The sequence below is a fragment of the Buceros rhinoceros genome, unplaced genomic scaffold (assembly GCF_000710305.1).
Source record: "Buceros rhinoceros silvestris isolate BGI_N320 unplaced genomic scaffold, ASM71030v1 scaffold8886, whole genome shotgun sequence".
Taxonomy (NCBI): Eukaryota; Metazoa; Chordata; class Aves; order Bucerotiformes; family Bucerotidae; genus Buceros; species Buceros rhinoceros.
The window spans coordinates 35,479-52,815 of record NW_010415883.1 but is presented as its reverse complement, the minus strand read 5'-3'; the positions used below and the strand labels follow the sequence as shown (position 1 = coordinate 52,815).

Sequence of the window (17,337 nt, the reverse complement as noted above, 5' to 3'; positions counted from 1 at the left end):
AAGAGTGGGAGGTGGCATTGGGAAACAGGAGAGTGTAGTGTAGTGGCCATGAGCCGGTAACAACTTCTGATTTGAAAACCCATCTCTAAGCAAATACTAAGCTGAATTAATTTCCTCAGGCGCATGACATTAGCTGATATTGAAAGAATTGCTCCTCTGGAGGAAGGGACGTTGCCCTACAACCTGGCTGAGGCTCAGAGGCAGGTAAGAACAGAAGTCAGTATGATGCTATTATCTATTTGCAGTGCCAGGTAAATAGATCACAGAATCACAGGATGTTAGGGGTTGGAAGGGACCTAACATCTAGTCCAACCTGCCTGATAAAGCAGGCTCACCTAGATCGCGTTGCTCAGGATTGCATCCAAGTGGGTTTTGCATATCTCCAGAGAAGGAGATTCCACAACCTTTCTGGGCAGCCTCAATTTCTGTTGTTTAGATGGAACTTCCTGTGTTCCAGTTTGTGCCCATTGCTCCTTATCCTGTCACTGGGCACCACTGAGAAGAGTCTGGCCCCATCCTTCTGACACCCGCCCTTTAGATATTGATAAGTGTTGTTAAGATCCCCTCTCAGTCTTCTCCAGGCTAAACAGACCCAGGTTGCTCAGCCTTTCCTCATAAGAGAGATGTTCCAGTCCCCTAATCATCTTTGTAGCCCTTCACTGGACCCTCTCCAGTAATTCCCTGTCTTTTTCAAACTGGGGAGCCCAGAACTGGACACAGGACTCCAGATGTGGCCTCACTAGGGCAGAGTAGAGGGGAAGGACCTCTCCCTGTCTTTTGCAAACTGGGGATCCCAGAACTGGACACAGGACTCCAGATGTGGCCTCACTAGGGCAGAGTAGAGGGGAAGGACCTCTCTTGATCTGCTGGTGACTCTCCTAATGCATCCCAGGCAGGATGCCATTGGCCACCTTGGCCACGTGGGCACATTGCTGGTTCATGGTTAACCCTTTGTTCACCAGGACTCCCAGGTCCATCTCCTGAGAGCTGCTTTCCAGCAGGTCAGCCCCTAACCTGTATTGGTGTGTGGGCTCATTCCTCCCCAGGTGCAGGACCCTACACTTGTCCTTGTTGAACTTAATTAGGTTCCTCTTCGCCCAGCTCTCCAGCCTATCCAGGTCTTGCTGAATAGCAGTACAGCCTTCTGGTATGTCAGTCAGACAGCCAGCCTCCCTCTGTGTTGCCAGCTAAGTTGCTTTTCTCTTGTGTTCTGTAATAGCCACGAGGAATACCTTCTTTGTTAGAATTTTTTTTTTTTGCTTGTGTCATGTCCTCTCCATGTCTTCTCCGTGCCCCTTTCTCTTGGGCTGCGTTTTGACAGGTTAGATGTAATTTACTTTGGAAAGATAAAATGTCTGTGAGTGTCATCTAGCCATTCAATAAATATTACATGTATACGTAATGAAGGTGTTTGTTTTGTGATTCTGTTGCTCTCTGTTCTTTTTAATGAGGAAGGAAGATTTCCTGCTTTGCATATGGATGGTAAATTCAGCATCTAGCCTATTAAATGGCAGCCCTTGTTCTGAACACGCACGCACGCGCGCACACACACAGGCATGCATGTTCTTGGCTTCAGAGTATTCTCTGCTTTGCCTTACACTCTGCTGAATATCAAAATAAAAGAGAGTATGTTTAGTCTACCATCATGGTTTCAGTAAAAGCATTCATATTCTCTGCGTTTCCAGAAAATAAAGGATATTGACTTCTAATAATGTATCAGCAAATGAACTTATCTTGTGTTTGAGGCAAAAAGAAATAGGAGTGTTCTGTAAGTGTCAAACCTGTTGATCTTTTATTTTTTGTATTATTTTAGCATATCTTACACTTTCAGTGACACAAGTTTCAATACAGATGATTTAAAACTAGCACTCTGTTTCTGTTTCTCTCTTTGTCTATTTTAAGACAGTCTTAACTTTGTGTCTTGTGAGACTAAGGGTTTTTTTGTTGGGTTTTATTTTCCTGCTCTGGGTCTGTGCGGAGACGCCAGTTTGACCACAATGAGTTGATGCAGGCTACATTTTTAGGACTAGCAGGCCATAAGCCAGGCCTCTGTGTGTGTGTGTGTGTACACATGTGTCTTTTTTGCTTCTCTTTCTTCTTCTCCTCTCCTCCCCAACATGTGTACACCCCCCGCCTCCTGCACTGCTCCCAGACAGTATCTAGGGTGGCAGTTTTCTGTTTGTTGGAGCAGTGAATAAATGTTGACTGTGCTGGGGTGTATTCAGATTGGTGAGCTTCCAAAAACTCACCATCTATTCCTAGAAGACTCCTAAAGGAGTTTAAAATGTTTGCATTGGACTGAATATCAAGTAACATAAGTTACAATAGGTGGCAGTAAAATGTAGCCAAAAATGCGATGCTGGAAGTAGCAGCTTCTTCAACTTTTGCTTTGGGGCCACTGTCTTTACTAGTATGATTTATGCCATTTTAAGAGGCTAGGGCATATGAACCTGCTTAAATCCTTACCGTTTCTTCTGCGTTTTTCCATTCAATTAATTTTTAATGTTAGCTGCTTAATGCTGAGACTGAAAAGATTTTTAACTACAGTGATACCTTCAATTTATTTTCTGGCCACCTCCACCTAAACTGGAATATTAGCTAAACCCTAAACACATTTTCAGGAAAAAAATATATCCGTATTTTTGTTTTGTCCTTTTACTTCTAATATCCTGAAAAAATAGTATTACAAAAAGTAATAGTACGTATGGAAGGCTTAACGCCCCTGCAAAACTTATGATTATTTTCTTTCATTAGGTAGCAGTTTTAAATTTGGAGCACTTCTGAAATTTATTTTTCATTGCATTGAATCTAGCACTCAAAGACTGTGAGCAAAATGAAATTGTGGGGATGCTTATTTTCCTTTAGCTAATACGTATGAAAAATGCTTGCACACTTGTTTTGATAGTCTGAGAAGTAATAGGTGTACTTGGTTTTGGCTACAGAAGAAAGATATTTCAAGCTGGAGCCGCTTTTAGCTGTAGCAAATTAATGACTTAAGATGTAATATGTGTGCCCTCATATGCACATTTGGACCATAGATTTTGGAGTTGTATAATTTTGTTGTAGTATATCAGTCTTTCTTTTCTTTGCTGTTTCAATCTGAAGAGGCTACATTATATGGCACTCAGTGGAAAAGAAATAATAATTGAAAATGAAATCTCTAGTGTATTATGGGATTTTTTCCAGATATCTGTATAGTTATATCTGTCTGATTATGAGATGTTCTCTCCTGAAATACGATGTTCTGATTATTTTTCTTGCCTTTCCTTTTGTTTTAAATCCTGCTTTGACAGAAAGCTTCAGGCGATGTGTCTCGACCTATTCTCATCCAGATTGCAGAATCAGCGTACAGGTTTGCCCTTGGTTCAATTGCTGGAGGTTAGTCACGGCTGAACAAAAGAGTGTTCATATTTTTCTTATTTTTTCTTCATTTCTTCTGCCCTTCTTCCCCTTCCGCCTTTCATTTAAGTGTGGAAGGCTTCTCAGTCTTTCCCTTGGAGCCGTGTCTAGAGGATGGGGTAACTCTAAGACTGAAAGTGAAGGGGTCATCTGGTCTACAAGACCTTTGGAAGTTACAAGCCATTGGAGTTTGCAGGTGGTGTTGCTATCTGATTCGTCACCAAAGCAGTTTTAGAAGAATCACATTAATAATGAGATAGGGCCAGGAAGGGCTTTTGGTTAAAACTGTGGGAGGTAGTTTTAATGTATCCAGAATATATCGTGAAGAAAAAAGATACAACTGATACTTGAGATGTAAATGTGGAAGATCACAGTTGCAGTCAAAAACTGCAAATGCAAAATCGTATTTTCTTATACTTTGTTTTTTATTTGCAGCTGTTGGAGCCACTGCAGTCTACCCGATTGATTTGGTAAAAACTCGAATGCAAAACCAGCGCTCTACAGGCTCTTTTGTGGGAGAACTTATGTATAAAAACAGCTTTGATTGCTTCAAGAAAGTGCTACGTTATGAAGGTTTCTTTGGGCTTTATAGAGGTACGTTTAAAAGGTGGTATTTACTAATGGTAAGATACTAATAAGAGTTCAGTGGGTCTCTGGATTTCTAAGCCTTTTAGGCTGCAGTTTTGCCTGATCTGTGATTTTGCTTCTACTCTGTTATAGGTGAAGGTTTGTAAACTTCTTGGTAAATTAAAACCTCATTGTAATGAGAGCATTTCTGTAGGCCTTATCTGTCCTTTCCTTCCTGATCTGCAATAGAGCAACAACATTTTCCTACAGCAAAAGTATGCTGTTAGTCAAGTTTTCATTTTCTTAGCAGTCCTTAGTATCAAGAATGTTTTGTTCTGTTTGGTAAGAAGTTAGAACATCCATTTTTGTTGGGTTTTTTCCTTTGTTTTGTTTTTGTTTCAGTGTTCTTTCTTACCAGTTTTTTCTATTTGAAAACATGGAGAAAATATGGTACCTTGTTATTAACCAGATCTCTTTTTGTGATATCACTTGTGACAAAAACATCTCTCTGAACCAGTTACATCTGCTTCACTGGTCGTTGGGAGTAGTCATCTTTACCAAGTTTTATGTATACCTCTTCTTATTTGTCACTGTCCAATCAGCCATAGAGATTAGCTGGTTTTCAGTCCACTCAGCTCCATATACATAACCAATACACACAAGTTATGAAGTCAGCTGTTCCAAGCTGCCTTTGTAGTCAATGGAAAAAGCTCCAAAAGCTCACTTAGTGTCTTCAGGATGTAAATCATCCTCACTTTGGTTATCTTAGGTAAATGACCACAGTTAGGTGGTGGCTTTTTTATTTATTTTGTTCTTGTCCCAGTTAGGGCATCAGTGGTGTAAGTTCAGTTAATGTGGAAGTAGTCATAAAGGATCATGAACTACTGCATGAGACTGCAGTTCTTCTCTGTACATAAAAATAAAGCAAATTATATTTCTGGCATCCCAGTTACGATCTCTTACTCCCCTCCACCACATTTGTTGGGGAGGATTTGAAGCTTGTGTTACTTACTTCATTTCTAGCCATCTTGCTTAGAAACCTTTTTTAACTTTTGAAAATAAGAATGTTGTAATGACAGAAATTAATGGCTAAAAGCAGTTGGGTCGGGAATGAAGAACCAAGGATTTCAGTAAAGTATTACTATGATATGGCAAAGCTATCAGCACCTGAAAAAAAAGTAACGGTTTATAAGATAATATGTGAAACAGCATTGAAACTAAGTGATGTGATACATGTGCACTCTTTAACATAGGACCTGAGTTACTGGAGGTTGGCTGAGCAGCTCCTCCACAAAACACAGACTTTGTAATTATTTCAGCACAATTGAAGATGGGAAGTCTCTGTTATTATTGACTGAGTTTGAGGCAGTTTTTTTGAGTAGGCCTAATAATAAAGAGTATTGATGTGGTTTCTATTTTGAAAGGATTTGTAGCAATCACTTACTGGCTAAGGAAAAAACTGTATTTTCTACAAATGTATGTTGCTTCATCCAGGATCCTGAAAGAATAAAAATGCAGAATTCCACTACTATCTGCTTCTGCCTTACTGAAACTCTGAAGAGCAGTGATTTTTTTCACCTGGGAAAAACCTCCTCAGAAGTGTCACAAATGAGCATTCTTAACTCCATTTGCTTGTCCTGTTTTTGGAGTGATTTTTTCATTGCCGGATTTGGGGAACTTACAGAACCTTCATCAGTATAGCTTGTCCTTCCATTTCCCATCGCCTTCACTACTTTTCAGTCTTCCAAAGAGTACTGAATAGTGAAGTCTCAGGCAGTTTGGTGGAGCTGAACTTCTAAACCCAGGGCAATAATCTCATTTTTGGATTATATAGTAGAAAAATTGTGATGGCAAAGAACACCGTCATTTCAGACGCCAATTGAGACCTGTGTTTCTACAGATTCTCTGCTTAAAGAGCTCCCTGATTTAACATCTCTTTTTAAAGAGTCAAATAGAAAAAAACTCCTTAAAAATGCAGAGTTTCCTCTGTGCAGTTCTGTAAATGTGGACTGTTGCTTGCTTTCTAAGGAGATGATGTTGAAAAAAGTTGAGCAGCTGAGTATGGAATGGAGGTTTCTGGTTAAGCTTGAGAGGACAAGAAATTTCGAAAAGGAACATTTTATAGATTAGTATGTTGACCCAATTTAATGTGGTAAACTTGGAGCAGAAATAATCTTGTTCTTGTCTTAAATACTACATTAGATAAGGTAACCTACTGAGTATATTACTTCTTGCATTACTTTTTTTTTCATTGGTAACTGATATTCTTTCTTACACTGTGGTGCATTCAGAGTTAAGTAAATGTGTTTTTTTTCCCCCACTGGTGGAGGGTAGTGTTCATTGGTAGAGTTTTCCTGCTTAGCTGAATAGAGATACAAAACCTTTTAAAAATACTGTAATGGAAACATTTGGAGCAGTGATCTCTTTGTCATGACGCACTGCAAGAAAGCAAGCAGGGATTATAAACCCTACTCTGAACTGAGCCATTTCAAATTATATTCTTAATACAAGGCACATATTTCCATCCAGTGAAGTGAACAGATTTTTCTTTTTGGTATCGATATTTTATTCCATGCTTGGAAAAGGACAAACCCACCATGTTCTAAGCCACCATCTCAGATAAGGTTAAATTACACCATCTTGTGGATGTAAAGAGAGTATTAAATTTTATGTCAGTTTGGTTCCAAGGATAATCAGTGTTTCCACTGAGAAGATACTTTGATTTAAAAAAAACCCAAACATGATACAAGCCTCTATAGAATCCTTATAATATACATTACTTGAATGCTGTGGTGTTAGATTAATTTTTTCTTGAGTAGGTACGTCTAAGATAAATTTTTCATTTGTCTCAGCATGGCTGAAAAGGATACTCATCTCATATACCTATAATTTAGTGTTGTGTCTACATTTATACCTGAAATACGTATTTAGAAACTCACAGGTATTTATATATATGCAAATATAGGGTGATTTTGGAAGCTATGATTTGTCAACATCTCTTCAAACTGATGAGATCACCTACATTTCTTAATATTATTTTAATCAGAAGTCCACCTGATGAGTCACAGAATACTTCAGAGTCTTTAGCACTGCATCTAGTAGAGATTAGTTCACCTATACTTGATGGAAATTTTATGGAAAATTTAAGTACCAGAGTTAAGATATAGCTCATGAAAATATTCAGGAGCCACGCTGTTAATGCCACTTCTCCTAGAGGATGAAAAGACAGGAAATGCTGCAGAAGACTCTGTCATCTGTGATCATTAACTGTTAAGGAACTTGTTAGTTTTATTTCTTCTGATGGTGCTTCTAGCACTGCAGTAACTGCAGATGCCATCTAATCTTAATCTTTCATTCATCATCCAAGTTCATTATAATCAATGGTCTCCCATGCTAATGATACAATAAGACTGTGGCAGAAGCTTTCCTCCAGCAGTATGCAATGAAGTACTGTTTTTGCAGAGTGGAAATACAAGCCTTCTCCTAACCAAAGTTCTGTCAAAGCACAAAATCTTAAGAAATACCCCATTTACCATCTGAAGGAGCTATACATGAATGGCAACTGGTAATTAGTTGTCCAATTTCTGTGTGAATCCTTTAAGAGAAAAATTTGGCAGTATTGTGTTACTGCTTTTCTATCCGATGTTCAAACGGTTTCAGACGTTTTACCTAAACCGAGCAACAACAACTTCAGTCAATGAAGGGAAAATCACATCTGTTAGACAGTGCGAGACTGAAGTTTCACTGAATGTCTGAAAAATACTTTGGCCAGATAGGTGTTTTGTTGTTTTGGGGTTTTTTTTTTTTTTTTTACTCGCTGCCATCACCACAACTGGGCTGGATGAGCTATTGCACGTATATTCACAATGTATTCAATGTATTTAGACTGCTTTCAGAAAGTAACTCGTATGATGTTGCAAACTGATTGCAGCTCTTGGTGCTCTTTCTTGCGTGCACCTTAACATTCCTATGGAGTCCTGCTATGACAGTGTGCCAGTTATGAAGTGGTACATGGTAATTGCTGCTAAAAAGATTGGGATATGTAAAAATGGGCTGAACATGTTTTCTGTGTACTATACTAGCAGGCATACATTTTTAAGACACTGTCAGACATTTCTAAGCCTGTCCTACATCTGTGTGTGTCCTATTACTGATCTGCTAATGCATAGTAACACTGAAAAATTCCCAGTGTGTCAGGATAACTCCAACACTAAAATGACTTTTTCATATGCGTCCCTTGATGTGCTTTCTTCCTTCCAAAACTTACCATCTTTGTCGTGTTCAGGAATCCTTCCACAGTGTTTCAAAACGTTAAAGGAAAGAGAATTTAGTTTTGATGGTCATAACATTAGAATGCACAGGTACCACTTACAGATAGCTTTATTACATAGGTATGAGAGCAAAGCTAAGTAACATTTAATTACACAATTCTGACTGTCTTAATGGTTTTTCATTGAGGTCTGGATTCAAGTTACCCTTGCAACTGTTTTAAGAAATTCAGATTTTGAAATTTAACTTACTCTGTAGAATCTCTCTCTTTTTTTAGCAGTTCTGTATGAACTTCGTGTTACTATACTATATAGCATAGTTGTCTTGGGTAAATGTTAGGTGTATATGTGCATCAGCTGTGTAAACAATTAATTACTCTTTTTGATACTTGAAAACAAAAAATGCCAATATAGGTGCAAAATTTTAAAGGCACTGGTGTATAAATATGGCTGTCCCTCCTGCTGCCGCAAGCCAAATGGTGCTGTTCTCAAATGTCATTTCCTTAAGAGCATCAGTAGTAGCCAGTGAAGCTGATGGATGGTAGCACGATGAAAGAATACACTAACCCAGTGCACATACATGTTCCTCTTTGTTACTCTGTTGTTCTATCTCTTTGGGATAACGCTTTTCTGGCAAGGTAGCTCTTACAGGTAGAACCTTAAACATCTTTTTCTCCAAAAATAAAACGTTGAAGAGTGAAAATATCAGGCTTTGTACAAAGTACCCAGAGGTGCTGCCTTAGCTACTAAAACAGACAGGGTCTGCACCGTGAACTCTGGCCAGGGTGATTTTCTCCCGTTCCTGAATGGTGTCCTAATTTTGTTATGTGGATGAACGCTGGCAACACCTTTCTCGTCCCAGGCTGAGTTAGTAAGCTTTGCATATTTTTAGGTTGTGTCATCCAAAAGTTGGCACAGTATCAACAGTTCGCTTGAAGCAAGTGAAGCTGACAGTCAAGAGATTCCCACTTCCAGTTCTGTAGTGCATCACTTCAAACAAAATAAACTAGAAAATTCCATACCTACGAAGAAAGCAGCATAGCTTGCTTTTTTTAAAGAACTTGTGAGTTAGCTGGGCAAAGAGTTCAAGAATGCAGTCATACATGTTTGAATGTTTTGCATTATTTTGAATCCTGTCCTCTGTGTCCTGCCATCTAATGCCACTGTTTTTGCTAGAAAATGGTACTGCGCTTGTGATTTTTGAAGTGGATGCATCATGTATCTTACAGAACTAATCAGAAAGTCATTTGTGTGAAGATGCAGAAAATAAGTGTTAGTTTAGGACAGAGTACTGAAACATAGGTGGCAAATCTGTATTAGTGTTTAAGTGTAAAGTGAGCTAATATAACGGATTTAAAAAGCTAAAGAAACAAATACATGTAGGCAGTGGTAGCACTTGAAGTGGTAGCACAAAGTTTGTTCTCAAAATGGAATGTTTAAGTACTGTCTTTAAATATAACTATATAAAATTGTTATAAAATCGCCTATTTCTAGCTGGTGATCTCTACATATATTTGTGTATTTGTTTAGTTTATACAAAGTTATTTGATGCATTGAGTTCTCTATTTCCATGTTACAGGTCTGTTACCACAGCTATTGGGAGTAGCACCAGAAAAGGCCATAAAACTTACTGTAAGTTTGCAAATGTATTGTTTTCACATTTCTCTACATTGTAAAGTCCATCTAATGGAATTAACACATTAAGGATTTTTATCCCTACATGTGTCAGCAACGTGGTAGACTGTATTCATCATTTTTGCTTGATCTTTTGCTTAATTGCAAAAAGGACAAAGCAACTGTGTCTATCTGACTTGTGAACAGTACAAGTCACATGCAGATACATATATGAACATTTTAAGAATCTTACTGAAAACTTGGTTTTGGACTCACTCCAAATCACAAGCAGCTTGTCCAACTCATTCAGCTCATCTGCTTGTGGTAAGTAGCACAGGCCTTTGGTTTCACTTCTTAGCGAAAATGAATAATTATTTATTGGACTTGGAGGGCTTTTGTTTTTGTATCTCCATGTGGTTCCTATATGCTTAATTCTAGTGCAAGAGGAGGTAATATGAGCATGTAGTGAAGTGTTGGTAAGAAAGGAACTTGTTTGCATGCATTTTTTCCCCCTGAATGTTTTATTTCTGTATTTTTTTTATTTCTTGAATGATTTTAAGGCACTTAAGAATTTCTTATTATGACAAAATCGTATGGTATTGGTTATTTACCGATAAGCTAATACTCATCAAAGCTAGCAGCATGCCTTTAAAAAAAAGGTGCTTAAGCTCTTAATTCAACTACTATTGTGTTAAAACTTATTATTGAACATTCTGATATTAATTAGAAATTAAATTTGTAAATGTAGTGAGAATTTCTAAAATTATTTTATCATTAATTTTCAGATAATTATTATATAATTAGTGACTGTTATCTTTTTTTCAGTAATAAATATTTGAATTATCCTGCAAGTCTTTGTTAGAAAAAACCACATGGCTTTACAATATTTCATGTAAAATCTAAGATACGTTTGATATGTGTTAGTTTGGTAGTTTCATGGATATATTGGATGTATTTGCATTGCCAGTTGCACATAATTTGCAGCTGACGAGTGTTTTCTCCAGCCTTTTAATTTATCAGCTTTCATAATTTTTTTTTTAAGGTTAATGATTTCGTGAGAGATAAGTTTATGACTAAAGATGGCTCTGTCCCACTGGCTGCAGAAATTCTTGCTGGCGGCTGTGTAAGTATCTTTAATTTCCTTCATACGAGATGCCTGAAAGTGCGGTGTGTCAGATTATGTGGACTAAGACTTCTATTTAACCACAGATCCGGTTCAAGAGCAGACTCTGCTAGAGTATCCCAATTCTTTCCCAGATAGGCCAGCCGCTCTTGATGAAAGGGTAAATGTTTCTGTGCATCGTGCCTCTTAACTTCACTGTATAATTCTAACAGCTTAGATTTTGTTTCCTTAATAAAGATCGTGTCTTTATTCATGTTGGCTCTAGTTTATGGCCTAAAGAGGACTCATGCTAACCTTTCTAGAAGTTAATAATAAGTTACTCCTTTGTGGCACCCACTCTGCCACGTCACTTCTTCGCTGATGTGTTATTGTACCCACTAATTTTCACTTTTTGCAGTGATAGTGGCTTTTTGAAATGGCAAAAACTAGTCATGCTTCTTTGAGTTCATAGCAGGTGTAGGCTGTATAATGTTAACTCGGTACATAATGCATTCCTGAATGTAGGCTGTATTTAAAACCCACTAAGTTTTTAAGAGTGTTTTGCTTGTACAAAGTAGTATCTTAATGAACAACTGGCATATTACTGGGTAAATGATAATACTTCTTGGTTTGGTCTAGTTCTGTCTGTTCATATTACAGCTTACTTTATCTGGCATATTGATTTTGTTCAAGCAAATGTAAATAGTTTAGGTAAAATGAATAGTTGTTCTAAGACCAGTGCACTTTACAGATAAAGAACACTGTTTATTTAAACCAGCTTTGATCACTGGGGCAGAGCAGTGTTGGTGTATTTTCAGTCTATCTTTGTTTCTGCTGTCATATGACAGATGAGGTCACATTTTCAAGCAGCTTCTACCTATGTCGAAAACTACAGTGAACAGCAACTTAAAAACAAATGCTTGTGTTTTAACCTCCCTAGGTACAGAGATTTGTGCTGTATGTGCTTTGTAGAGAGCGTACTACGATTATCTGAACCTCAGGGTGCAGTGGCTTGGTTGCGTTACAGGCTGAGAAGCTCTGGCTTTCTGTAATTCTCAGGAGATGGGGCAGGATTTGGCTGCTGTCTCACTGCTCCTTCTGTTTGATCACTGACCTGTTGTAGGCTGCCAGGTAGGATCCCCTTGTTCTGTAACTTTAGGAGCATTCAGGAGAGGAAAAAGAAGGGGAGGGAGTGAAGAATGTGGGTCCTTAAAGCCCTAAATGAAAAGCATGCTGTAAATGAAGGAAAAATGCAATAAAGTGCTTGCAGAGTAAAAAGTATTTGCCCCTTACACTAATAAAATGTCTTATGAACATAGCAGCCATAGAGAATTCAGCAAAATTTTCATTTAAAATGTCATTTGCTCTAGTTTTTATTTTTACAGACTGCCGTGAATTTTTTAATGCAGTACAAAAAGCACTCTTTACAGAGACTTGTCATTCATGAGAATGCTGCAGCAAGCTTTTTGCCTGTAGTTCGTTGCAAACTAAGGATCTGCTTTAAGAGATAGGTGATTTGAGATGTGTTTTAAAGGTGGTGTAAATGTAGGCTTTTCCTGTTAGGTATTTGAAATACATATTAACAATGAGATGCTGCATAAAGTCGTAGCAGTAGACGTGCAGTGGCAGAATGCCTTGAGTTTTCTTTTAACTGGAATGCTCCACTTAAGGGCATAGTCTAGTGCCAGGTAGATAGGTTGCAACTTGTCTTTTCTGCAGGTGGTCTTTGGGGTTTTTTGTAATTTTAAACCCAATTCAGACTAGCAACAGAGACTCTCAGTACAAGTGGTGCTTAGTTTTTGGGGGTGAATTTTCCTCTCATGGGGTAAATACATGAATAAAATATGAGTTGCCAAAGACAGGCCTTTTCCTATACCTTTAAGAGTTGTATCGGTCTAACTTTTTGTCCCCATTTAAGCCAACATAAAACCTGCGATTTCACTGTGGAAGCAATAAGGAAGGACACTGTTATGTGCTTTTGAAAATTTTCAGTCTTGGATTTTTACCTCATTTCACAATGTAGTAATCGCTTACGTGGGAGGCAAGAAGACAGATGTGCGTGATGTGTTAAGAGTCTAAAAAGGGGCATCCAGTTAAGATTAATTTTATAAAAGACACATACCCTATCACCTTTCTGTTCTCCGCATCTAATTCTCAGTGTGATTGTGTTACAAACGCAGCTGTTACGTTTCCCTTCTTCAGTGCTTCTGTTTCATTGCTTATGGAAGGACTGTGTGCTGCGACACACGCTAGATTTTAATGTTTTAAATACCAGCCCCGTGAGTACAGTGCAGCATTAATACCTAAGAAAGGGAGGACCGAGCAGATTCTTGGATGGTTTGAGTTGCTTAGTGGCACAAATAGTTTTGAAAGGGGTCAGTATCACCTGAATAGCTCCACTCTGCTGTTTGCCCAACCATTGCCAGCCTTTGACTTTTAAGTCCCCAAGGAGTTCATTTCGCATCATAATTACTGAGAATTAGTACACATGGTTGACTTTTGCACTTGTAACTAAAGCTGATTGTTTCATCGAACAAGTCTTTTTTTGTTTTGTAAACTGTTTTCTCTCCTGCAACAACAACAACAAAAAAAAAGATGAAAATAAATCTTTTACTTCATGACCTCCTGGCACTTAGTTCAGTTAACAGCCTGTTTCATAGCTTTTTATTATGCAAAGATGAAAGTGATAGGTTGGTCGGGGTGGCGTTTGTTGGTTGTTGGTTTTTTTTTTGAGATCTCCAGGAATAGAATTAAAAGTATAAATTTTATATTTATATACAGAATCTTAAGGAGGGTTGTTACGTAAATTACTAATTCAAAATCTCCTTTGTAAGACATTTTCCTAGCAACTATGGTATTCGAAAAAAAACCCAAATAACAAAAAACCAAAAAAACCATAAAAATGTATGTAACTTCCAGATTTGCACAATGCCTGACACCCACCATGAACTCTCTGCTGTGCATTTAGGATTCTCATCACTCATGCGAATCCTATATAGCTCTTATCATTATTAGACTAGTAAAAGGCTTCAGTTCCAAGACATTGTGTAATAATTCTGTAGACGTAGGGATCTGTTGAGCGTCTAAACCACAAATCTGACTTGACCTCCTTGAATAAAAACATGGACAAATACGCTAGGTTTGATTTCTGCTAATGCTGTAACTTACCTTCAGGGATTCTTTAATAAAAGGATGATCCTGGGTAAGCTGTAAGTGCAACCCGAGATCTTTTTTTTTTACAGTGGCAATAATCTTGAAGCTTCTGTAAGCTTTTTTTCCATGGTCTTTCAGTTTATTGTCTATTTTAAATAAAAAATAATCGCTAGTCATGCTGAGTTTAGTTGCTTGCTTCTTTTAAACTTAATTCACTTAAAAGCTTCTGTTAAAAGTAACCTGATGTTTTTTTGATACAGCACCGGTGATTATTCTTATTTTTTGCGTTATATTAACCAATTGAAAACTGTGTTTGTAAAAGTGGAGTAAATATTTTATTGGGGTTTTTGAGGTGTTGTGTTTAACACTAGAGCTTTTATGTGAGACAGTAATTTTGCTTAGTTTTTTCAATAAAGCAGTTTCTTGTTTAACTGAAAAATTTACATTTATAAATTTACATTGTGTGTACATTTATAAATTTACATTGTGTGTCTGGAAGCAACCAGGAAAGAGATGCTGAGATGCAAGATACAGAGTGATTGTAAAACACATACAAAATATTAAGAAAAAAAGAAGTGTTACAGCATGACTAAAAAGAAATAGCTATACAATATATGTTGCCTTGTTTGCATGTAGTAATACAATTATGTAGGTAAATCAGAGTCTTAATTTTCAGCAAGAAAAAGGGAAATAATTTTGTTTTATTAACCTTCCTTTCTGCTCTCTTTCCTCTTTCGAGCACACATTCTTTTCCTTCCCAGCTGCTCAGTGTGCGCTCACTATTAGCCAGTTTAAATCATGTAACACAGTGCAATTACAGACCCCATACAGATCTGCTTTTATTTAAGTTGTCAAGACAATTTTAGGCATATTTCTAGAGATTTTATAGTAAACATAATAAAGTTAAAACATATTGGACTTGCTTGGACAATCTCAATTCTGCTATGGAACGTAAAAATTAGATACAGTTAAGATGGAGTTCATCTAGAAAGTGCAAAAGCCTGTCCAGAATTAGTTTTTATAAAGGATGTGAAATTCCAGATGAATTGTGCCAAATAACCAATCCAGTGCAAACAGTTTTATTAAGCTCCTTACAACATTTCTTTTACATTTCAGAGGGCAGTAAAGGTAAGTCCACAGCCGAGCTGCATTTTCTCTGTGGCACTGCAGTGGAAGGAGAGGGTGTATGGACTGCAATTCCCACATGTGTTAGATCTCCTACTTGCAAAGATTCACACATTTCTATGTTGTAGGCTAAAGGAGGCTGAAGGTGTCATTCTTGCTTTCATTATTCAGAAACCTAAATCTGATAAATTTCTATTCTGTTTGGCAAGGAAGACTGAGCTATGGGTAAAGTGAAACCGAATGTTAAGTATGCTGGGGGAAAAAAATCTCTGTGTTTATGTCTGGAAAAAAAACCACCAGAACAACTGTTACCACACAGAAATGTTTTGGTATAGTTTATTGAGCTAGTAAAGTAATGATGGTCTTCTTGATTGCTCATATTAGGTTTAAAAGCAAATGGCATAAACCTCTTGAACTCTTAACAAATTTATTCACAGAGGTCTATTCTCTCTGTAATCAGAAAATCTCACTTCCATTCCTTTCAAGGGGAGTTCTCCCTGCATGTGTAAAAGCCCAACATTCACATTTCTTGTTTAAGGAAAAGTTCATAAGCTTCTAATATCTTTTTTCTTTATTAATTTTAAAGCTATTTTCTTTTTACATAAAGTATGTTATAAAACAATTTTATTTCAAGGATATTTAATATACTTAGTAGTATGTAAGAGAATATACTATAATTAATTTGGTATTTTAAAAGAGTAGTTTTTTTTCTCTGAACCACTGTAATCGTAGTTGTTTTCATCATATTGCAAATAATTTAAACTAATTGTAAACTTTTGGTACAAAAAACCTCCAGCTAGATCTAGACATAAATTGAACTTCACATTTGCAAACCCGTTGTATTTCAGCACTGCTCTGTTTTAATGGTCTTTGATTAATTTTCAGCTAATCTTAGATTTGATCCTTATAATGAAGTTTGGAAAGGCAGCACAGAGTAACATGATAGCCACTATAAGAGGTTGTACCAAAGGTTGAAGAAGTTCTGGTATAGAGTTCCTGCTTTTCTTTGACCTCACCCCACATTTCCTTGCAGGTTTGGATGTTTTTAAAAATAGTTTGCTGAAATTTTCACCTAGTCATGCCTGTTTAAACTGGTCTTTTCTGAAAACAGTAAAGAGTTATGCAGAACATGATTTCACTCCTGGATTAGTTTGTTTAATTAAATTTTTTTTTTCCAAAGATGCTTTCCTGTAACAGAGTAGAGGTGCTTACTCCTTTTGCTTCCCTTCTCATCTTGCTTTTCGTTTCCTTTCTTCCCTAAAAAAAAAAGGCAAGAGGAAATTTTTCAAAATGTAAAACAAAGAGGGATGCATAGGTGTAGGCTGATATGTTTCTGATTGGAGAACCAAGCAATTTTGAACTCTTAAAAAGCCCATTTTTTCCCAACAAACATACTTACTATTTCCATTTGAAATATATTTTTTCCTATTGTATTAGAAATAATGACTGCTAAATTTTATATGAACATACATTACAGTTTAAAACATGTATTTGTTTTGACAATTATACTTATTACACATCTTTTTCTTATATTATTCCTTCTTTTACTGGCGGTAATATATTTTAGTGTTTACCAGTGTAAGTCCAAAAAAAAAACCAAAAACAACCCACCAACCAAAACCCCAAATAAAGCCTCAAACTCAAATCAGGATTAAAATCTAGTCTTCTGTGATAAATAGGAAGATATTTATGATGTCACAGTAATTTATGATGTGACCAAGAAATAATGGGTCGCAGTTTTAATACAACTACCAAGCCTTAAGACTTGAAAGGTCTGTAAATCATTAAATGATTCTACAACTAGTCAAAATAGACAAGTAGAGCAGACAGAGCCAAATGTTAACGTATTTGACAGATCTGTAACTTAATTGCTTTTATAATGCCAATCAAGTAGGCTCCACTTCGATTTTTTGGCTAGGCTTCTGAGAACTGAATTACCTATAACATGGAAAATCTACAATTTAATTTTTTTTCCCAGTGCAGACTTGGTCAGTGCTTATAAACAAACCACGCTCCTGTTTGGTTTTCTTTGGCCAGGTTGTTAATATACTATCATAGGGCAGTCGTCACAATTTGTATCTGAGTCTTGGAAATCTGTCTGAAGCAGTA

General features: G+C 37.0%; 1 protein-coding gene across 1 annotated transcript in view; it reads left to right on the top strand.

Moving 5' to 3' along the window:
- LOC104494722 (calcium-binding mitochondrial carrier protein Aralar2) overlaps nucleotides 1-17,337 on the top strand; it is a 75,627-nt gene that overhangs the window by 34,486 nt on the left and 23,804 nt on the right. The window contains exons 8-12 of the mRNA XM_010137586.1: nucleotides 120-204; nucleotides 3,294-3,378; nucleotides 3,835-3,993; nucleotides 9,814-9,866; nucleotides 10,891-10,971. Coding sequence (XP_010135888.1) covers nucleotides 120-204; nucleotides 3,294-3,378; nucleotides 3,835-3,993; nucleotides 9,814-9,866; nucleotides 10,891-10,971 — 463 coding nt within the window. The remainder of the gene's footprint in view (nucleotides 1-119; nucleotides 205-3,293; nucleotides 3,379-3,834; nucleotides 3,994-9,813; nucleotides 9,867-10,890; nucleotides 10,972-17,337) is intronic.